Source organism: Salmo trutta, chromosome 32 (assembly GCF_901001165.1).
Source record: "Salmo trutta chromosome 32, fSalTru1.1, whole genome shotgun sequence".
Lineage (NCBI taxonomy): Eukaryota > Metazoa > Chordata > Actinopteri > Salmoniformes > Salmonidae > Salmo > Salmo trutta.
In genome coordinates, this window is record NC_042988.1 from 6,806,957 (window position 1) to 6,831,166 (window position 24,210).

The following is a 24,210-nucleotide window of genomic DNA, read 5'->3' on the forward strand; positions in this document are numbered from 1 at the left end:
AATTTCTGTTTCATAGTATAGTTTATTTAGTCACATGATTTCTTAATTTGCAGTATGTTGGCCAATCAGTTGGGCTGCCAGACTTATTTGCCATACCTTTTGCCTCATCCCTCTCAACCATACAATTAGTCATTTCCTCATCAAGCCAAGGGGATTTAACAATTTTAACAGTAATTTTCTTAAATGGTTGCATACTTATTAGTAACTGGAATAAGCAATTTCATAAATGTGTCAAGTGCAGCGTTTGGTTGCTCCTCATTTCACACCACAGACCAGCAAATATTATTTACATCATCAACATATGAATGACTACAAAACTTATTGTGTGACCTCTTATATTAGGCCCAGCCTCTGGAACTTTGGTTTTCCTAGATATGGCTATTATATTGTGATCACTACATCCTATGGATTTGGATACCGCTTTAAAGCAAATTTCTTCAGCATTAGTAAAGATGTGATCAATACATGTTGATGATTTAATTCCTGTGCTGTTTGTAACTACCCTGGTAGGTTGACTGACAACCTGAACCAGGTTGCAGGCACTGGTTACAGTTTGACGTTTTTTCTTGAGCGGGCAGCTTGATGATAGCCAGTCAACATTTAAATCACCCAGAAAATATACTTCTCTTTTGATATCACATACATTATCAAGCATTTCACACATATTATCCAGATACTGATTGTTAGCACTTGGTGGTCTATAGCAGCTTCCCACAAGAATGGGCTTTAGGTGAGGCAGATGAACCTGTAGCCATATTACTTCAACAGTATTTAACATTAGATTGTCTCTAAGCTTAACAGGAATGTGGTTTTGAATATAGACCACAACACCGCCCCCGTTGGCATTTCTGTATTTTCGGTAGATGTTATAACCATGTATTGCTACCACTGTATCATCAAATGTATTATGAAAGTGTGTTTCAGAGATAGTCAGAATATGAATGTCATCTGTTACAAGCAAGTTATTGACTTCATGGACCTTGTTTCTCAGGCTGCTTATGTTAATATGGGCTATTTTTAGCACTTTTCTGGGTTGCTTGATTGTTTTTAATGCTTTACTGGTAAGTTTATCAGAAGTAGACTTACTCATGTTAGTTATATTGGAGGTGATAGTGCAGGGTGAGCTGCACAAAGTGGTCTTCCTACTAGGGCACACCGCCTCAGTGCTAACAGTGTAACTCCGGTTCATAGGCTCATGATTACTGCATACAATAGCTGTAGGATAAACAGAAGTATTCGGTGCAATTAGGGGCACATAAATTAAGTTACTTACATTGTGTTTGCCAATGCCCCTAGAATCATGTACATTTGATGCACCATTATGACGACTCATTGTCACAATGGTATGGATTAACTGAGCTGGTCTTGGATCATTGAACAGTCATTGTATGTAGGCGTCTTTCCTCATGCTGAACAAATTTGCCTCAAAGACCCATTAGGTCTTTCAGGATAGATTTTCCTCTATCGTGGAACTTCTTCTCATGAACCATAAGTGCAAATAACACAACATTCGGTATGTAGGCTCATGGTACATCTTTTAACATAATTTGAGAAAAGCTTGGTTAAGATATGGCTGAGTTATTGATAAAACAGGAAATCTGATTTTAGGTGTCCATTTATAGCGAACAAAAATATCAATGCAAGATGTAAAGTGTTGGTCCCAGGTATTTCTCTAAAATGTTGTGCACAAATTTGTTTACATCCCTGTTAGTGAGCATTTCAACTTTGCCAAGATAATCCATCCACCTGACAGGTGTGGCATATCAAGAATCTGATTAAACAGCATGATCATTACACCGGTGCACTTTGTGCTGGGACAATAAAAGACCACTCTAAAATGTGCAGTTTTGTCACACAACACAATGCCACAGATGTCTCAAGTTGAGGGCGCGTGCAATTGGCATACCGACTGCAGGAATGTCCACCAGAGCTGTTGCCAGAGAATTTAATGTTAATTTCTCTACAAAAAGCTGCCTCCAACTTCGTTTTAGAGAATTTGCCAGTATGTCCAACTGGCCTCACAACCGCAGAACACATGGGATGCTCATCTGCGTGCTCGTCGTCCACACCAGGGTCTTGACCTGACTGCAGTTCGGCTTCGTAACCGACTTCAGTGGGCAAATTCTGACCTTCGGTGGTCACTGGCACGCTGGAGAAATGTGCTCTTCACGGACGAATGCTAGTTTAAACTGTTCCGGGCTGATGGCGTGTATGGCGTTGTGTGGGCGAGCGGTTTGCTGATGTCAACGTTGTGAACAGAGTGCCCCATTGTGGCGGTGACAGGCATAAGCTGCGGACAACAAACACGCTTGCATTTTATCGATGGCAATTTGAATGCACAGAGATACTGTGACGAGATCCTGAGGCGTACTGTTGTGCCATTCAGCCGCCATCGTTTCATGTTTCAGCATGATAAGGCACGCCCACATGTCGCAAGGATCTGTATACAATTCCTCGAAACTGAAAATATCCCAGTTCTTACTCACCAGAGTATGCCACCCATTGAACATGTTTGGGATGCTCTGGATCAATGTGTATGACAGCGTGTTCCAGTTCCCGCCAATATCCAGCAACTTCGAACAGCTATTGAAGAGGAGTGGGACAACAGTCCCCATGACACAATCAACAGCCTGATCAATATGTGAAGGAGATGTGTTGCGCTGCATGAAGCAAATGGTGGTCACACCAGATACTGACTGGTTTTCTGAGCCACACAACTACTTTATTTTTTTAAAGCTATCTGTGACCAACAGATGCATATCTGTACTCCCAGTCAAGTGAAATCCATAGATTAGGGCTTAATGAATTTATTTCAATTGACTGATTTTTTATATGAACTGTAACTCAGTAAAATCTTATAAATTGTTACATGTTGCATTTATATTTTTGTTCAGTGTAAATCCTTTGTAAATCCACTCCTGAATGGCCTATCAACCTGAAACTTTTTAGGTGATCAAAGACATTAACATGATGAACAATTAAGTTTGGCATTGATATCTTTAAATAAAACTTTTGGACTATGTAACGCTAATGCTTAAAATAATCACAAAACATTGTCTTCTCATAGACTAAAAGTCAGATTCACTCCAAATTTGGTCTTTGGACTCATCACAATAGTCCCTAAAGAGATTGAGAAAATAATGCTGATGCATACAAATATGGCCACACTATACCATTAGATACTTATTAGCACATACGCGAATATGCTAAAATATGATTTAAAAAAAATCTTCCTCTCATGAATCATATGACCAAATGAGACTAAATGGTACACGGCTTAACCTGTTAGGGTATAGGGGGCAGTATTTTCACGGCTGGATAAAAAAATGTACCCGATTTAATCTGGTTACTAATCCTACCCAGTAACTACAATATGCATATACTTATTATATATGGATAGAAAACACCCTAAAGTTTCTAAAACTGTTTGAATGGTGTCTGTGAGTATAACAGAACTCATTTGGCAGGCAATACCCTGAGACAGATTCTGACAGGAAGTGGATACCTGATGTGTTGAATTGACTTTAAGCCTATACCATTGAAAAACAAAGGGGCTGAGGAATGTTTTGGCACTTCCTATTGCTTCCACAAGATGTCCCCAGCCTTTACAAAGTGTTTTGAGTCTTCTACTCTGAGATCTGACTGAAGAAGAGCCTTGGAACGGTGATGGCCCATTAGACACCTTGCGCGCGAGTTGATGGTGGGTACTCTCATTCCGAAACGTTTTAAAAGAGAACCCAATGGTCCGCCTTGAATTTTATTCATGTTCTGGTTAACCTGTTTGGGATAGGGGGCAGTATTGAGAATTTTTGAAAAAATATGTGCCCATTTTTAACTGCCTCCTACACCAACTCAGAAGCTAGAATATGCATATTATTGTTGGTTTGGATAGAAAACACTCTGAATTTTCTAAAACTGTTTGAATGGTGTCTGTGAGTATAACAGAACTCCTATGGCAGGCAAAAACCTGACAAGGTTTCATGCAGGAAGTACCCTGTCTGACAAGGAGTCGTGCGTCTTGCATCTGTTTATTGAAAAGTAAGGATCTTAGCTGTAACGTGACAATTCCCAGGGCTCCGATAGGCTCTCAGAACCCGGGAAATACCTGAAGGTTGACGAGGCAGCCTCAGGCTGAAACACATTATCGCCTTTGGTAAGTGGCGGATCAGAGGACCTTTGAATGAGGCGCGTGCACGATTTGCTCCTGAGGAGAAATTTAATTCGGCTGTTTAGGCTCAATGCATATTCCCGGTCGGAATATTATCGCTTTTCTACGAGATAAATGGCATAAAAATTGGTTTTAAACAGCGGTTGACATGCTTCGAAGTACGGTAATGGAATATTTAGAAATTTTTTGTCACGCCAATGCGCCATGCGCGAGACCGTGATGTAGCATTCTGATAGTGTCTAGAACTCACGAACAAAACGTCGCTGTTTGGATATAACGATGGATTATTTGGGACCAAACCAACATTTGTTATTGAAGTAGAAGTCCTGGCAGTGTATTCTGACAAAGAACAAGCAAGGTAAGAACATTTTTCTTATAGGAAATGTGATTTTGGTGGAGGCTGACCTGGGTGGGTGTCTAAATAGCTAGCCCTGTGATGCCGGGCTATGTACTTAGATTACTGCAAAATGTGCTTCATCCGAAAAGCTATTTTAAAATCGGACATATCGAGTGCATAGAGGAGTAATGTATCTATAATTCTTAAAATAATTGTTATGCTTTTTGTGAACGTTTATCGTGAGTAATTTAGCAAACTGTTAGTAAATTCGGGGGTTATGCTTTTTCTGAACGTCACATGCTAATGTAAAAAGCTGTTTTTTTATATAAATATGAACTTGATTGAACAGACATGCATGTATTGTATAACACAATGTCCTAGGTGTGTCATCTGATGAAGATCATAAAAGGTTAGTGCTGTATTTAGCTGTGGTTTGGGTTTATGTGACATGATATGCTAGCTTGAAAAATGGGTGTCTGATTATTTCTGGCTGGGCACTCTGCTGACATAATCTAATGTTTTGCTTTCGTTGTAAAGCCTTTTTGAAATCGGACAGTGGGGTTAGATTAACGAGATTCTTGTCTTTAAATAGCTGTAAAATAGTCATATGTTTGAGAAATTGAAGTAATAGTATTTCTAACGATTCAAAAATCGCGCCACTGGATTTCAGTGGCTGTTATGTAGGTGGGACGAGTTCGTCCCACATGTGCCAGAGAGGTTAAAAAAGGCCCTAATGATTTATGCGATACAACGTTTGACATGTTTGAACGAACGTAAATATATTTTTTCCGTTCGTGAAGTGAAGTGAAGTCCGGCTGGCTTAGATCATGTGCTAACAACACGGAGGTTTTTGGACATAAATGATGAGCTTTTTTGAACAAAACTACATTCGTTATGGACCTGGGATTCTTTGGAAGTGACATCTGATGAAGAGAATCAAAGGTAATGGATTATTTACATAGTATTTTCGATTTTAGATCTCTCCAACATGGCGGTTAGTCTGTATCGCAATGCGTATTTTTCTGGGCGCAGTGCTCAGATTATTGCAAAGTGTGATTTCCCAGTAAGGTTAATTTTAAATCTGGCAAGTCCATTGCGTTCAAGAGATGTAAATCTATAATTCTTTGAATGACAATATAATATTTTACCAATGTTTTCTAATATGAATTAATTATTTTGTTGTCATGACTTGACTGCCGGTATTGGAGGGAAACGATTTCCTGAACATCAACGCCATAGTAAAACGCTGTTTTTAGATATAAATATGAACTAGATAGAACTAAAAATGCATGCATTGTCTAACATAATGTCCTAGGAGTGTCATCTGATGGAGATTGTAAAAGGTTAGTGCATAATTTTAGCTGATTTTATGGTTTTGGTGACGCCTGTCTTTGAATTGACAATACAGTACACACAGCTATTGTCAATGTACTCTCCTAACATAACCTAACTTTATGCTTTCCCCGTAAAACCTTTTTGAAATCGGACAACGTGGTTAGATTAAGGAGATGTTTATCTTTCAAAGGGTGTAAGTTAGTTGTATGTTTGAGAAATTTGAATTTTGACATTTATTTGGTTTCAAATTTGCCGCTCTTGAAATGCACCTGCTGTTGATAGGGTGCGCCACGGGTGGCACACTAACGTCCCACATAGCCCCAAGAAGTTAACACAGTTTGAGAAAAAAAGCTAAATCTGATTTTACGTGTCCATTTAAACCACTGTAAATCCACCCCATTGTGGTCTATGAACTTGAAACTTGTCATTGCTATCATGGTAGAGAAATGAACATTAAATTATCTGTGTTGTGTGACAAAACTGCACATGTTATAGCGACCTTTTATTGTCCCCAGCACAAGGTGTACCAGTGTAATGATCATGCTGTTTAATCAGCTTCTTGATATGCCACACCTGTCAGGTGTGTTTATATTTGTGTTCAGTATAATTATATGGACCGGTGAAGAACGGACTTCCTCATAGAAGCCAGACCACTCCTTATCAGACTATGTCCCCTCAGAGCTGTGCTTTAACTTCTTATTCTTCACCATCCCTTTCCTGCCTCTGTGCTCCTTCCTTTCTGTAGCCCCCCTCCATCTGAGGGGCCAAGCTGCTGCCCTTCCTTCACTGAAGCCAGCCCAGGACAGGGACGTGATCTGGGGCATTGCTCTAGAAAACACAGAGCTGATTGGTTGGTACAGGTGGTCCTTTCTGGGTCCTCTTGCCATGAGGAGCCCTGAACAGTGCCCGTCTGTTAAGCAGAGCAGGATCCCAGCCAGACTGAGGAGGAAGCAATGGCATAAAGGAAAGCTGGAGAGAGAAGAGGACTGAGGAGAGGGGAGTTTGAAGACTCACACAAACAAACCTCAAAGGACTCTGCAATGGCCCTGAGAGGCAGGCAGACTGGATCACTCCTTGGGTTCTGCTCTGAGAGGAGGGAAGGGCCAAGGAGGGAGTGGTGGGGTGGTTGCAGGGGTCAAAGGGATCAAAGGGGGAGAGTGGCAGTAGGGGTCCCAAGAGAGAACATGGGTCATCCATCACCTAAATGTCCCCCTGCTGAAAGCCTGGTTGAGTAAGATTAAGAAGAGACCCCCAGAGGGAATAGGACACTGATTCATTCCACCCAGCCATTCATCAGTTAAAAGTACTGCACTCCATTTCACAAAGCGTGTTGGAGTTTCATTGGGCCATATAATGTAATTACTCATTCACTCACAAAAAGTAAGGCCATGCATAGAAGATAGAAGACGCATTGCCTTCTGCATTAAAGGTGCAGGCATACAACTGAGTGCTTATGACCTTGAGGGGGTACCACCATTAGAGGTGACAAATGAATGGCGGTGCCCTGCATTGTGTGATCTCGTCTTATTGATGCCGCCCAGAGCCAGGGTTTGGCTGGGGGTGAAAGTTCAGCCTAAGCGTGCCATCTGTCAACTAGACTGGAAAACACACAGGAGTGAGGACTGGGGAGTGCCTCTTTGTGTGCTGCGCTGTAAAGCCAATGCTAACGCTAACCCCACTGAGTTTAGAGTTCAGTGGCTGGCTGAGGGGGCAGAGGTGCCTGTGGTCTGGGATTGTTTGACAGCTTTCCAATGTCTGTCTGCAGGGACTCTCTAGGTATTTTATCATGCTGGACACACCATGTCCAAACTCCCATGGCATGGGCGGATTGGCAATTCTGACAATTATCAGAAGGGCCAGACCATCTTCTATTAAAGTGGGCTGGTTGAAATTGTCCCCCCTCCCCCAAAAAAACAAAATACAATAATAGTAATAATACATAAAGAGTACCAGTCAAAAGTTTGGACACACCTACTCATTAACGGATTTTTCTTTATTTGTACTTTTTCTACATTGTATAATGATAGTGAACACATCAAAACTATGAAATAACACATATGGAATCATGTAGTAACCAAAGGTGTTAAAGAAATCAAAATATATGTTATATTTGAGATTCTTCAAAGTAGCCACCCATTCTCTCAAACAACTTCATGAGGTTCATCACCTGGAATGCATTTCGATTAACAGGTGTGCCTTCTTAAAAGTTAATTTGTGGAATTTCTTTCCTTGTTAATGCATTTGAGCCAATCAGTTGTGTTGTAACAAGGTAGGGGTGGTATACATAAGATAAGTCCATATCATGGCAAGAAGAGCTCAAATAAGCAAAGAGAAACGACAGTCCATCATTACTTTAAGACATGAAGGTCAGTCAAACCTTACAATTTCAAGAACTTTGAAAGTTTCTTCAGGTGCAGTCTCAAATACCAACAAGATCTATGATGAAACTGGCTCTCATGAGGACCACCACAGGAAAGGAAGACCCAGATGTACCTCTGCTGCAGAGGATAAGTCCATTACAGTTACCAGCTTCAGAAACAAATAAATGCTTCACAGAGTTCAAGAGACACATCTCAACATCAACTGTTCAGAGGAGACTATGTGAATCAGGCCTTCATTGTCGAATTGCTGCAAAGAAACGACTACTTAAAAGGACAACAATAAGAATAACAAACTTGCTTGTGCCAAGAAACATGAGCAATGGAGACATTAGTCCGGTGGAAATCTGTCCCTTGGTCTGATGAGTACAAATTTGAGATTTTTGGTTTCATCCGCCTTGTCTTTGTGAGATGCAGAGTAGGTGAACGGATGATCTCCGCATGTGTGGTTCCCACTGTGAAGCATGGAGGAGGATGTATGACGGTGTGGGGGTGCTTTGCCGGTGATTTATTTAGAATTCAATGCATACTTTACCAGCATGTCTACCACAGCATTCTGCAGCGATTTGCCATCCCAACTGGTTTGCGCTTAGTAGGACTGTCATTTGTTTTTCAACAGGACAATGGCCCAACACACCTCCAGGCTGTGTAAGGGCTATTTAACCAAGAAGGAGAGTGATGGAGTGCAGCATCAGATGACCTGGCCTCTTCAATCACCCGACCTCAACCCATTTGAGATGGTTTGGGATAAGTTGGACCCCAGAGTGAAGGAAAAGCAGCCAACAAGTGCTCAGCATATGTGGGAACTCCTTCAAGACTGTTGGAAAAGCAGTCATGAAGACAAAAGGTGGCTACTTTTAAGAATCTAAGATCTAAAATATATATTTGTTTAACACTTTTTTTTGGTTAATACATGATTCCATATGTGTTATTTCATAGTTTTGATGTCTTCACTATTATTATATAAATGTACAAAATAGTAAAAATAAAGAAAAACCCTTGAAAAAGTAGGTGTGTCCCAACTTTTGATTGGTACTGCGTGCATACATATGTATGTATGTATGTATGTATGTATGTATGTATGTATGTATGTATGTATGTATGTATGTATGTATGTATGTATGTATGTATGTATGTATGTATATATATATATATATATATATATATACACACACACACACATATATATATATATATATACACATATATATACATACACACACACACAGACACACACAGTTGAAGTAGGAAGTTTACATTCACATTAGCCAAATACATTCCCTGTCTTAGGTCAGTTAGGATCAGCACCTTATTTTAAGAATGTGAAATGTCAGAATAATAGCAGAGAATTATTTCTTTCAGCTGTTATTTCTTTCATCACATTCCCAGTGGTTCAGAAGTTTACATGCACTCCATTAGTATTTGGTAACATTGCCTTTAAAATTGTTTAACTTGGGTCAAACGTTTCAGGTAGCCTTTAAAAAGCTTCCCACAATAAGTTGGGTGAATTTTGGCCCATTCCTCTTGACAGAGCTGATGTAACCGAGTCAGGTTTGTAGGCCTCCTTGCTCGCACACACTTTTTCAGTTCTGCCCACACATTTTCTATATGATTGAGGTCAGGGCTTTGTGATGGCCACTCCAATACCTTGACTTTGTTGTCCTGAAGCCATTTTGCCACCACTTTGGAAGTATGCTTGGAGTCATTGTCCATTTGGAAGACCCATTTGCGACCAAGCTTTAACTTCCTGACTGATGTCTTGAGATGTTGCTTCAATATATCCACATAATTTTCCTACCTCATGATGCCATCTATTTTGTGAAGTGCACCAGTCCCTCTTGAGATGTTGCTTCAATATATCCACATAATTTTCCTACCTCATGATGCCATCTATTTTGTGAAGTGCACCAGTCCCTCTTGCAGCAAAGCACCACCACAACATGATGCTGTCACCCCCGTGCTTCAAGGTTGGGATGGTGTTCTTCGGCTTGCAAGCCTCCCCCTTTTTCCTCCAAACATAACGATGGTCATTATGGCCAAACAGTTCTATTTTTGTTTCATCAGACCAGAGGACATCTCTCCAAAAAGTACAATCTTTGTCCCCATGTGCAGTTGCAATCCGTAGTCTGGCTTTATTATGGCGATTTTGGAGCAGTGGCTTCTTCCTTGCTGAGCGGCCTTTCAGGTTATGTTGATATAGGACTCGTTTTTCTGTGGATATAGATACTTTTGTACCCGTTTCCTCCAGCATCTTCACAAGGTCCTTTGCTGTTGTTCTGGGATTGATTTGCACTTTTCGCACCAAAGTACATTCATCTGTAGGAGCCGGAACGTGTCTCCTTCCTGAGCGGTATTTCGGATGCGTGGTCCCATGGTGTTTATACTTGCGTACTATTGTTTGAACAGATTAACGTGGTACCTTCAGGCATTTGGAAATTGCTTCCAAGGATGAACCAGACTTGTGGAGGTCTACAATTTTTTCTGAGGTCTTGGCTGATTTATTTTGATTTTCCCATGATGTCAAGCAAAGAGGCACTGAGTTTGAAGGTAGGCTTGAAATATATCCACAGGTACACCTCCAATTGACTCAAAGGATGTCAATTAGACTATCAGAAGCTTCTAAAGCCGTGACATAATTCTCTGTAATTTTTCAAGCTGTTGACCACACCGCTCGTGTCGAGTGCGTTGCAAAAATCAAATGTTGCACCCACACTACTCGCGCGTGTCAACGAGTATCTGCGTTGCCAAGGGCTAAAATAGAAGTCAATCCTATTTCTGACGCAGATCGCGCTGCAAGTCCTGCCTCTCCCATCTCCTCATTGGTTTATAGAAGCAGGTACCCACGTCCCATCTCCTTATTGGTTATACCCATGTGGGTGATTGAATGATGAACTGTGTTGCCGGTCGGTGTAGTAATACAATGAATGTTTAGATGCCAATCACCATATAAGTTCAAAGATGAAAAAGCCTGGAAGGAGCAGAGATGACTAGAAACAATTCGGTTGACCGTTTTATGTGTGGTTTAATTGTCGGAGTAGAGGACCTTGTGCATTTCAGGTAAAATAACAACCTAATGTTTATATCCAAGGACAAATTAACTAGCAACAGCAAGCTAGCTAAATAGGACAAATTAGCTTGCAAGTGCAAGCTAACTAGCTAAATTGCCATATATGTTTAATGCTTTTCGACCTGTCCCTAAATTAATAGAATTGGTTCAGAGTTTGTTTTGATATTTTAACCTGCGTGTTGTGATCGGGTTTGGTGTAGGGGGACAAAATACATTTATGCACGATGGCGCATGCGCGCCGCCGTTTTTTTAATTAATTAATTAATTAAATTTTAATTTCACCTTTATTTAACCAGGTAGGCTAGTTGAGAACAAGTTCTCATTTGCAACTGCGACCTGGCCAAGATAAAGCATAGCAATTCGACACATACAACAACACAGAGTTACACATGGAATAAACAAAACATGCAGTCAATAATACAGTAGAACAAAAGAAAACAAAAAGTCTATATACAGTGAGTGCAAATGAGGTAAGTTAAGGCAATAAATAGGCCATGGTGGCGAAGTAATTACAATATAGCAATTAAACACTGGAATGGTAGATGTGCAGAAGATGAATGTGCAAGTAGAGATACTGGGGTGCAAAGGAGCAAGATAAATAAATAAACACAGTATGGGGATGAGGAATTTGGATGGGCTGTTTACAGATGGGCTATGTACAGGTGCAGTGATCTGTGAGCTGCTCTGACAGCTGGTGCTTAAAGCTAGTGAGGGAGATATGAGTCTCCAGCTTCAGAGATTTTTGCAGTTCGTTCCAGTCATTGGCAGCAGAGAACTGGAAGGAAAGACAACCAACGGAGGAATTGGCTTTGGGGGTTGTATGTAAACTTCTGACCCACTGGAATTGTGATACAGTGAATTATATAAGTGTAATAATCTGTCTGTAAACAACTGTTGGAACATTTTACTTGTGTCATGCACAAAGTAGATGTCCTAACCGACTTGCCAAAACTATAGTTTAACAAGACATTTGTGAAGTGGTTGAAAAACGAGTTTTAATGACTCCAACCTAAGTGTATGGAAATTTCCGACTTTAACTGTATATATTCACACTGAATTAAAATATAAACGCAACGTGTAAAGTGTTGGTCCCATGGTTCATGAGCTGAAATAAAAGATCCCAGAAATGTTCCATACTCACAAAAATGTATGCCCCTACCTCATCCAGACTCAAAGACAGGGCTTCGTACTAAATGGGTGCTGCTGAATAATTGTGCTATATGCCACAGCACTAATCAACATATAAAATGGCTTGATGCTGCGACATGGCTTGGCTTAGAGACAGCGGAATGAACAAGTTGAGATTTTACTGAACGCTCTGTACCCTTTGTTCCCTCATTTCCATACCAACGGACAAGGCCCAGGTGTTCAGTAAGACATCACAGAGCATCGAGAAAAACAATGGACAGGGCAGAGCGTATGGAGGGAGGCATGATGGGAAAGTGTGATCACCGAGCGTAGCCACCACAGAGCAGCATATGCCAGACGCGGAGGCCGCTCTAAATGTACATAATGTTATGTGTCTGTGTGTTGTAAAGGCATGACATTTGAGTTAGAAGTGCAGCTGGGATGCAGTGATTGATTGAATCACAGCATGATTCGTGTTCGAATATGTATGTGTTCGCCCATTTTTTGAGACAACCAATTGACTTCCCTGGAGGTTTTTCTGTCAATGTGGACACATCGGGCTCAATGCCATAGCTGAGAAATAGCCTTGTTGATATCCCTGCTATGGTTTAAATCATGAAGCACACAGATAAGACACACAACATTTTACATTTTAGTCATTTAGCAGACGCTCTTATCCAGAGCGACTTACAGTAGTGAATGCATACATTGCATAAATGTTTTCCCCGTACTGGTCCCCCGTGGGAATCGAACCCACAACCCTGGCATTGCAAACAACATGCTCTACCAACTGAGCCACAAGGGACTACACAACCAGATGAGTAAAAGTTTAGACACACTTCTAGGGCCTATGACTGGCTAACAACCACTCACAGCATAGTACCTTCAGAGCCTGAATATGCCTCCACCGAAAGACTGTCGAGGGGATAACTTAGCCTTCCGTGTTGCTCCAATGAATTGTGTGTAACACGGCTTCATCACCAGTAATGCATTATTATGACGTCTGACCCAAGAGACTTAACACACGCTAAGCAACAGAAAATGTAGCAGTCAACTCAACCATGGCCTGTTACAGTAGCTCTGTTCTGAACCCACATGACAATGGGGGGGGGGGGGGGGGGGGGGGTTCTGAGAGAAAGAGAAAGGTAGGCTTTATGGGCAAAGATAGTGTTAAGTGGGTAACGTATATTGAATCATCTTGAAAACAATGTAACAAAAGAGGTAAAAAGATCAAGGTTGTACAATGATGCATTCATTGCAGGCTGTCCTTGAATGATATACATTAGCTGCTACTACTAGAGCAGTGATGTTTCAACCATAATGACAATAACACAGAATGGACTAACACTCAAACAGGCTAGTGTTTACTAAATAACTAACATACCTTGTGATTACACAGCTTAATTACACCAATCACGTGCCGCATACTTTCAAGTACACAGTCACACCAACATTCTCATTCTACCAAACACAGCATTTTGGGTTTTGTCAAACACAGCTTGAAAAGCACCCCCTCTCCTCTCCCCCCTCACTGGCACTCCTCCACCTCTTCAAAACACTTTAGTTTCCTGCCACCGGGTCGTCTCCATGGTGACTAGCCTCAGCACTGAGAGCTGCACTTTCAGATGGCCTCTCATCAGTTCCTATCCATCAGCACAGGGATCTACTGTCTTTCTTCTCCCTGTTACTAGAGCCCTCGTCATGACACACTACCGTGCTTAGTCCTCCTGAGAGACCCGTCTCTAGCGCTTAAAGAGACAGCAGAGAAAACGTACCAAACTGCTCCTCGCTTAACTGACTGAGCGAGACTACCCTGGAGGCATTGAGAGAGTGGGAGAGAGTGGGAGAGTGTGTGTAAGTGTATGTGTGTCAGCAAAACGACCACATCCTCCATTCATGTACCTCTATAAAAGTTACCAGATGCTCCAACGTGTTAACAAGAGAGTTGTGTAACTGTATCTCATCCTGATTCAATTAAGTATTATTCAAACCTGACTAACTAACTAAGATGTCACGGGCGTCGTATGAATTGGACCAAAACGCAGCGGGAATGTGAATGCTCATTATCTTCTTTATTAAACAAAAAAATTAACACTTAACAAAAAGACCGACGAAAACAGTCTTGTTAGGTGCAACAAACACTAAACAACTACCCACAAATCCCATAGAAAAAACACCCCTACTAAATAGGACCTTCAATTAGAGGCAACGAGGAACAGCTGCCTCCAATTGAAGGTCAAAACAATAAACTAGACATAGAAAAACTAGAAAATAGAACATAGAAATACAAAACATAGAACACAACCCAAAAACCCTGAAAACACAAAACAAACACACCCCTGCCACGGCCTGACCGAACTACAATAACAAATAACCTCTTTTACTGGTCAGGACGTGACATAAGAACACAGGGGTATCTGGTTATTGGAGCTGGTTAGGTATTTTTTGCTTTTGCGAAAGCAGCAGCTACTATTCCTGGGGTCCACACAAAACATGAAACAAAATACAGAACTTAATAGACAAGAACGGCTCAAGGACAGAACTACGTAAATAAAAGAAATGGCACACACAGCCTACATATCAATACATACAGTACACACAAAATATCTTGGTAAAATGGGGGAGAGACAATGTGAGGTGTTGCTTTATCAGGCTGGCTGTTGATTTGCGCAATATGAGATGGAAGGGAGTTTTTTCTGAATTTGGGGACAGTGAAAAGACCCCTGGTGGCATGTCTGGTGGGGTAAGTTTGTACAACAGTTGTACATACAACTACCTCAGGTAGACCCAAATCAATTGAACAAGTAAAGGATGCCTCTCCTCGCCACATAAATCCCCAACACACTACTAAAACTCTACGGGGGGGTGGAGTAATATGTAGTCAATTATGGCATGAAAGGCGCTTTTGACAAAGAGAATAGCAAAGGAAGAGAGAAAACTGTCTGGGGCATAATTAAAGTGGACAGACAGGGCTCTCATTGAGGCTGTTGCTACCAAAATCAATGTGCTGCAGTCACAATAAATGCCTCTCATCCTGTCACGCACGCGCACACATACAGTCACGTCAGTCCCGGATTCTGGGATCGTTAAGGAGATAAGGGAAAACCGCTGCATCAGGGGCCCTGGGCTTGACAGTTCAGAGAGGAGGGGGAAGAGAGAGAGATTTAGGAGCTATGGAGATTCAGTTGATAGACAGTAAAGAGAATGTGTGTTGTGTGGGTCTGGGAGAGAAAGCGAGAGAGAGAGAGAAATAGAGAGAGCATGAACTACAGAGAAAGTGGGAGCATGTCACATTCACATGTACAGCTTTCTTAAGGGGCCTTGGTTGGAGCGGATTACATCATTCTGGCTCCCTCATTGGACTGGACAGGTGACAGGACGTTGAGGGCTGTGACACCACGTACAGCATCGTACTGGCAGCGTAAGCAGAGAAACTGACAGAGATGAAGAGAATGAGGATGAAGGAGGGCGAGAAGACAGGGAGGTGTACACTGTGCATATTGCTAACACCTCGTACTGTATGTTTAAGAGGAATACAGAGGGAAAGATGGAACATTTCTTAAATTATTGGGTATTGTTCCTACCCAGCATTCCCCGGAACACACACACACCCCCAACTGCATGTCATGATTGTTTTCCTAGCCACTGTGCGTCTAACTTTGCATTGCTTGCTCTTTTGGGTTTGAGGCTGGGTATATGTAAAGCACTTTGTGACAAGTGCTGATGTAAAAAGGGGTTTAAAAGATACATATGATTAAATTAGATGTTCACACCCAGAGGGTATCACTAAACAGAGACAGTATCTATCACGTTTATCGCATCCCATAATGTGGGCTATAACAACACAACAATAGTACGTGCTGCTGCTGCTGCTGTGAAAGCAATTGTTAAAATCAAATGGAACAACGACTGGTGAATCTATAGGTCTTTCTTTAATTTATTTAATAGAGATGAACAAAGCATGGACTTTACACCCAGCCCATTCCTAAACAGGTGTAAATTCTGGAAGACATTTACAGCCTGTTTGGTTTGCCTAGAAATGCCTTGAGGCAGATAGAGTGCTGTATCTAGGTCAATTTTGTTTGGATGCTTCATCTTCTGTATTGATGGTTTATTGGCCCTATCAACAATGTGGAAAATTACGAGTGTATTTGATCAGATCTGTTCGATTACCGGTCGGGTAATAAACACAACACACACGCACACCATCTGCACACGCACGCATGCCCGCACACACACGCACACACACAATTAAGAGCTGTGATTAGCTGATTAGACAATAAAAGCCTGTTTCTCTTTTGCTGTAGTGTAGCGGCCGAGTGATGTATTAGCGATGTAACTGACTTTGAATACAGAGAGGGCCGCGTTGTCAGAGGACAGCACGCTCCATTTGTTCTGCCAATTACTCTTCAGCTCCACTATAAGGGTTGTGTTGCTGTTGCGTTTTACCTGCTACACCGGGCGTTGTTTTGAGAGCGGAGAAGAGCAGAGGGGGAGAGCATCTTCTTTCTATTCGATTATGAGTAAGTACAATAGCTTTGGTCCAGTTTTTCGCAGGTACTCATTAAATCTGCAATGTGTAACTTTTTGGGCGACCTGACCAAATTCTCAAGAGTTATAGATCTGTCATTCTCATTGAAAGTAAGTCTAAGAAGCATGACCCGCCAAACCGCACTTCTTAACACTCGCTCGCTTAACCCAGAAGCACCAATGTGTCGGCAGAAACATCGTTCAAATGACAACCATAGTCATCCTGCAGTCGCTAGGGCGGTGAGCCAAGTAAAGCCCCCCCCACCCAAACCCGGGTGATGCTAGGCCAATTGTGCAACGCCATATGAGACTCCCAGTTACGGTCGGTTGAGACACAGCTTGGGATCGAACCCCAGGCTGTAGTGACACCGCAACACTGCGATGCAGTGCCTTAGACCACTGCGCCACTCGGGAGGCCAGGCCGCTGCCGTTGGACTTGACGCAACATGAGCGCATCACGGGCAGTGAAGCAGCGTTCATTGATTACAAAGGAAGCATTTCCTCAATGGTTGACGGCTGACGGCAATGTCGGATGCCCGTTGGCTATAGTAATACAGTATCTGTTCTGTCTGTGCTAGGGTGTACTGAACCCAATGCTATGCTTTATGTGTTAGATCAAGCAGTGCTACTACCCTAACAGTCCACTGTGAAAATATATTTGGGCCCTCAACCATGTGAAAATGTATAGTATTTCTATTTACAAAATGTGTGATTACTGATCTAAGGCCATATGGAGAAGTGTTAAAAAGCCACAAGCCAGCAATTTTGCATACATACATTTCACAAATGGGTGGGCCTGAGAAACAAACCTACAATCCCGGTGCTGCAAGTGCCATGCTCTACCACCTGAGCCATACAGAACCACAAACAGGACCAGGCAGGTATAGTATGTAGAGACTCACCTGGGGATCCTAGCAGCACCTGGACTACATCATCATACAGGATCAGGGTGGCAGGCCGCTGGGGGAGCAGGTAGAGGCTTACTGAAGCATACACTTAGAGAGAGAGAGAGAGAGAGAGTTAGGTATGACAGATCAGTCATCAGACAGACACCTGTCTCTGTTGACTGCTGCCGTTTTGTCCCCCCCACCCCCAGTCATAACAAAACAATGTTTGTCAAACACAGAGAGACAGTCATGACCTATTTTGCTCCCTTCAAAGTGTTTCCAGCTGTGCAGCAAGACAAAAATACAGCCAGCGTGGGGTTATATAAGGAAACCAGGCCACCTCATTCATCAGCGGTCCACAGAGGATATTATATACGTGTGGTGAGGAAATCCTAGTGCATCCCACCTGAGAGTTCCCTCCCTGACAGGCAGACTGAAAGGAGTGTGTGCTCGTGTGTGTGTGTGTGTGTGTCTGCAACCCGAGTCCACTAGGGGAGGAGACACTGGCAATGAGCAATAACAGTTGTGACGAGGCATTGAAATCCACCCAGAGGGAAAGAGCTCAGGATAGATTCAAAACACTCTTGACATTGCAAAGCATCTCTATCCTTTCGACTTTGTGTTCAGGGGGGCGTGGAAGGATGTGTGCTGTCTTTACACTCGTGACAGGTGTATGCTTTGCTGGTCAAGAGAGTTACATGTATTGGATTATATCTCGAAAGGGTGTAGACTAAACAACCAGCACTATTCGGTGAAACCTAGGACCTGTCTCTGTTTGTTGTCAGGTATTAGCATTAGGTATAAGTGAGGTATTAAGGAGAGCATGGTTCCTGCCATTCAAACGTTTTCACTCAGGCCCCCCTTCCAGCATTGGGAAAATCCCACACCGGGTATATATTTCTATGGGTACAAGCACTGTTCATGACACAAACTGTTCACACCCCTCTTGTTGGTGGAGAAAACATTTTGCAGGTTTAAAGCTTATTTCCTGCCATTCTACACATTTTGCCATGGGATGGAGGCTTTTTTGTTGTTGTCCATTTGGACTGCTCATGAAAGAAAAATAAATATTATTCTTCCATTTGTTAAGTCATGTCCCCCTCTGTCCATGCCATTTCCTAACAAATCTACATAACACACTGTCGTTGTTAGAATCTTAAAATCACAAACAGAACTGAAGTTATAACCAGTTTTAAGAGGGCATGTCATTTTTTTTATGGTTTTCCACTATTGCCTCTCCTTCTCCTGACAGTAGTGCTTGCTCCGCTCCTTCTCACGACACTTGAAAGTGCCGTGTCGAGTATAATTTCACACATATTACAACAGATGAAATAAATAAAGTAGTATAATGGGGGAGAATAGGTGAGTTGATTAGAGAGGGGAAGCGAATGATGCATAATCATGTAATCATCAATGGTGAATGAAGAACAGCAGTCCAGTCTATTCTGACCTACTTGGAGTACACAGTGAGCGTGTGCGTACATTTTCAAAATCTGAATAAAAACAACTTAAAAATGGTGGGGAAGAAATTTGGTTTGAAGTTTGGATAGAACAAGCCGGTGACAAAGCAACGGGACGATTATCAGCCCAAAATGTATGGGATACCTTTCTTTGGAGAAAGCATGTCACGGGATGGCTACAGAGAGATCATGCGTTACCTCCATTTTGATGACTAAGAAACTAGAACGCGACGCCTGGAAACAGATTGATTGAACACTTGAATGTTGGTGTTTTTAGTTGTTTTTGTTTTTAAATATAGCCTACAGTAACAAAAACTAATGAAAATCCTATTTTTATTTGAAAAAAATAAAAAAATAAGAAAATTCTTATCTTACCCAAGACCTTCATAAACACAATCAAATTATTATTTTTTGCGATAGCATGTATGAAATGTATTAATTACACTGTTAGAACGTTGCAGTCAGAATGACTGCTCATTAGCTTAAAGGCCTAGCGGTTCTAGTGTTAAAGCTAATTTGCTGCAATTCTATACACTTTGTCATGGGGTGTAGAGAACACTTTTCAGTTTTATGGCTCATTTTCTACAAATTTTCCCATTTTCCCAAAATCAATGGGTTAAAAAACCTTGCTAAAAAACGTTAGCTGATCTGGACATTTCTGAGTTACAAATAGCTCTCTGCAATAACTGACAAGAGGAAAACTGCTGATGCACTACCCAATTTCAAAATTGCACCTTGTGCATTATACTATCACAACTTTCAGTAAGTAAGTTGAAAGCAGGACTGAGTTTTTGGGGGCCATTCGCGCCCCACAGTTTGGGAACCACTGAAGTAGAGTAAGGTTATTGAATGGCATTGTTTACTTGGCTCAGCATCAGCAGAAATGACAACTGTGTGGCATTTGGGCATTGTTTTCTCCAGAATGTCCCACCCCCCACCTGTCTCTAGGGATCTGACTATACCCATTGACCAGTTATAGCCTTGGGCTGTCTGGACCCTCTGAAGCTGTAGCAAGTGCTGGCTACTCTCCAGGACACATTAGCATGGTGGCTGGAGTAAGCTGCAGTGCCCAGTGCCTACCTAGCCTGGTTTAACCAGAATGAACCATGAATGCACATTTGAGAACAGTGATCAGTCTGGGTTAACCAGGTTAATGCCCATTGGGGCGGCAGGTAGCCTAGTGGTTAGAGTGTTGGACTTGTAACCGAAAGGTTGCAAGATCGAATACCCAAGCTGACAAGGTAAAAATCTGTCGTTCTGCCCCTGAACAAGGCAGGTAACCCACTGTTCCTAAGCCATCATCGAAAATCAGAATTTGTTCTTAATTGAATTGCCTTGTTAAATAAAGGTCCAATTAATTTGAAAAAATCTGTTATTGAGAAGAATCAGGGTGTTGCTGATACTGATGTACCCCCTGAGCTATGAGCCTGTGTGCATAAGGCAGCAGAGACATCAAGGACTCAAAACATAACATTTATCAAGCTTTTTGTGAATTCTTTCATTGCACAGATCCTCACAGTAAAAGTGCGCACTCATCTGCATAAGTCAATTGGTATACAGTTGTCATTTGCTTGATACAATCTGCAAGAGCTAAAAAGACAATAATTAAAATTAGCATCATATATTTTATTATACTGGATGCACAATATGTCTACAGCTTGGGAAGATATAGAGTGTGTATTGTATGTTAAATGCTGATCACTCCATAAAGGGAAAGCTTTGTGTGCAGATGTCTGTATTGAAGTCACTGTGGTTGACAAGGAGAGTCGATGCAGCATGCAGTGTTTACACCATTCCCTGCAGCTTGAATTATTAGGCTGTATGAGTATGCTCTGTGTGTGGGTGGATGCTTTCCAAGAGCTAAGAGCTACAGTTAGAGTGAGCCTGGCAGGTTACGCCAGCCACGGTTCATAGACGCTGCTTTAACTGAGAGAACTGGGACATTCGCCCCTTTCTCTCAAGCACACACACAGACACGTACGCACGCACACAGATCGCAAACGCGCGCGCGCGCACACACACACACACACACACACACACACACACAGAGAGATCACACACGCACACACACAGGCAGATCCCACAGTGCTTATTATTCTCCACCATGGGAAGCAGAGAAAAGGGAAGGTGACTGCTTGTCAGACCAGAGCATATACAACACTGGGCCTGAGGCACAGATGGGGGGAGAGACAAGAGCCAGAGCTAGAGCCAGAAAAGACTGTGCAACAGAGGGAGAAAAAAAATGTGTGAATTTGACACTGGGGAGGAAAGACAGATGGAAAAAGTGAGAGAGAGAGAATCCACATTAGGGGAAAGAGAATCAACATAACAAGAAAGCAACGCTAAAATGCCCCCAAGACACCAGTTTTATCATCCATCCTTCCAGGTTGTGTTCAGTTCGGGTTCGGTCCCCTGACTTCAGCTGAGTCAATCAAGAGCTGTGAGCAAGAGGCACCTCGTCTCGCTGCACAAGGAAACATATGAGCGATGGCAGTGAGTCATCCATCCCTGGGACTTGCATGACAACCACAGATTATAGAAGGGCTGGAGGGGATAGCCTAGCCGGGCTGTAGGACACCGCAGTTTTTAAAGAACCATTTTGTCTCTCTTAGACCAACGATAATAAAATACGAGAGAAGAATAGAGGGGCGAACAAAGTCAGCGATAAACAGAACACTACTGATGGAGACTGTTGAAGAGACATCTCTCTAAGGGGGAAGGCGTTTTGGGTTTGAAAGCATAAGGGACAAAGGATGCAGGGCTGACCCACATCCTCTCTCAGATTGTTGAGTCATGGTTATAGTACGTTAACAGTTACCCATAGTTATTGTTTAATATATGGTAGTTATTGTGATAGGGAGACAATGGTGTATATCTCCAGCCTTGTCCCAGATCTGTTTGTGCTGTCTTGCCAAATCCTACCCTATGATAAACGACCATATGAGTTGACTATATAAACAGATCTGGGACCAGGCTAGCATCCCTCTTCAGATTTCTGCAATGTCATAATGGCTTAAATGTCTATAAAGTTTGTGAAATGCAAACAGACTGAGCGGATTCTCATTATCACAATCATCAAAGACATGATTCTGTTCTGTTGTCAGCACTCTGCAGCCCTCTCCAATTTCCATATAATGCCTTGTTAAAATGGCTCAGGAATTTATATGGATATACTGTAATTAAATAGAATAGGATTATAGTATAGACCTATAGAGAATACATATATTATGAAATATATTCCAAGTGAAGTTAATTTAATCAATCCAGTTCACTTCAGAATGATTCCAGAATCCATGGAAACTTAATTGGGTTAATAGGCAGGGCCCAGGGGGATAACTTGGGGACAATGACGTTTGGAATTATGGGTATACAGAAATAGACAATGTTAAGGTCTGCTGACAGTGTGTGTGCTCTATGGAGAGAACTTGTTGACAGAGACAACAATGGCTGGGGACAAATGCAGGCATGAAATGAAAGAGTAATTAAAAGGGTTTGTGAAAATGAGAAACACAAAAAGAAATACAAAAAGAGAAAACAAAAATAACTAAAAAGACAAGAGGTTTACCACTTGGATGAACATTGTTTCTCATTAAATCATTATGACCATATGCCATTGAATGTAGGCTAAAGTATCAGAGAGCGCAGGTAAAAAAAACATGCTGCAGTTGGTATAATGGAGGAAAGAGCTACAGTAACGCTCCATCCCTTCTGAAGCAGGCAGACTAAAGAGCCAAGTAGACTACTATCTATGGTGGTGAAATGGACAGAGCTCTCCAAGGTGCTGATTAATTCAAAGCATTTTAGATGTCACTGCAGAACACCCCACATACTCGAGTATACAGTGCCTTGCAAAAGTATTCATCCCCCTTGGCGTTTTTCCTACTTTGTTGCATTACAACCTGTAATTTAAATTGATTTTTATTTGGATTTTATGTAATATACATACACAAAGTCTAAATTGGTGAAGTGAAATGAAAAAAAATTACTTGTTTCAAAAAATTCAAAAAAATAAAAAACAGAAAAGTGGTGCGTACATATGTATTCACCCCCTTTGCTATGAAGCCCCTAAATAAGATCTGGTGCAACCAATTACCTTCAGAAGTCACATAATTAGTTAAATAAAGTCCACCTGTGTGCAATCTAAGTCTCACATGATCTCAGTATATATACACCTGTTCTGAAAGGCCCCAGAGTCTGCAACACCACTAAGCAAGGGGTACCATCAAGCAAGTGGCACCATGAATACCAAGAAACTCTCCAAACAGGTCAGGGACAAAGTTGTGGAGAAGTACAGATCAGGGTTGGGTTATAAAAAAATATCCCAAACTTTGAACATCCCACGGAGAACCTTTAAATCCGTTATTAAAAAAGTTGAAAGAATATAGCACCACAACAAACCTGCCAAGAGAGGGCCGCCCACCAAAACTCACAGACCAGGCAAGGAGGGCATTAATCAGAGAGGCAACAAAGACACCAAAGATAACCCTGAAGGAGCTGCAAAGCTCCACAGCGGAGATTGGAGTATCTGTCCATAGGACCACTTTAAGCCGTACACTCCACAGAGCTGGGCTTTACGGAAGAGTAGCCAGAAAAAAGCCATTGCTTAAAGAAAAAAAATTAGGAAACATGTTTGGTATTCGCCAAAAGGCATGTGGGAGACTCCCCAAACATATAGAAGAAGGAATTCTGGTCAGATGAGACTAAAATTGAGCTTTTTGGCCATCAAGGAAAACGCTACGTCTGGCGCAAACCCAACACTTCTCATCACCCTGAGAACACCATCCCCACAGTGAAGCATGGTGGCGGCAGCATCATGCTGTGGGGATGTTTTTCATCGGCAAGGACTGGGAAACTGGTCAGAATTGAAGGAATGACGGATGGCGCTAAATACAGGGAAATTATTGAGGGAAACCTGCTCCA

General features: G+C 41.9%; 1 protein-coding gene across 2 annotated transcripts in view; it reads right to left on the minus strand.

Moving 5' to 3' along the window:
- fam171a2a (family with sequence similarity 171 member A2a) overlaps nt 1-24,210 on the minus strand; it is a 68,462-nt gene that overhangs the window by 23,978 nt on the left and 20,274 nt on the right. For both annotated transcript variants that reach the window (XM_029727335.1, XM_029727336.1), the window contains exon 3: nt 17,846-17,938. In XM_029727335.1, coding sequence (XP_029583195.1) covers nt 17,846-17,938 — 93 coding nt within the window. The remainder of the gene's footprint in view (nt 1-17,845; nt 17,939-24,210) is intronic.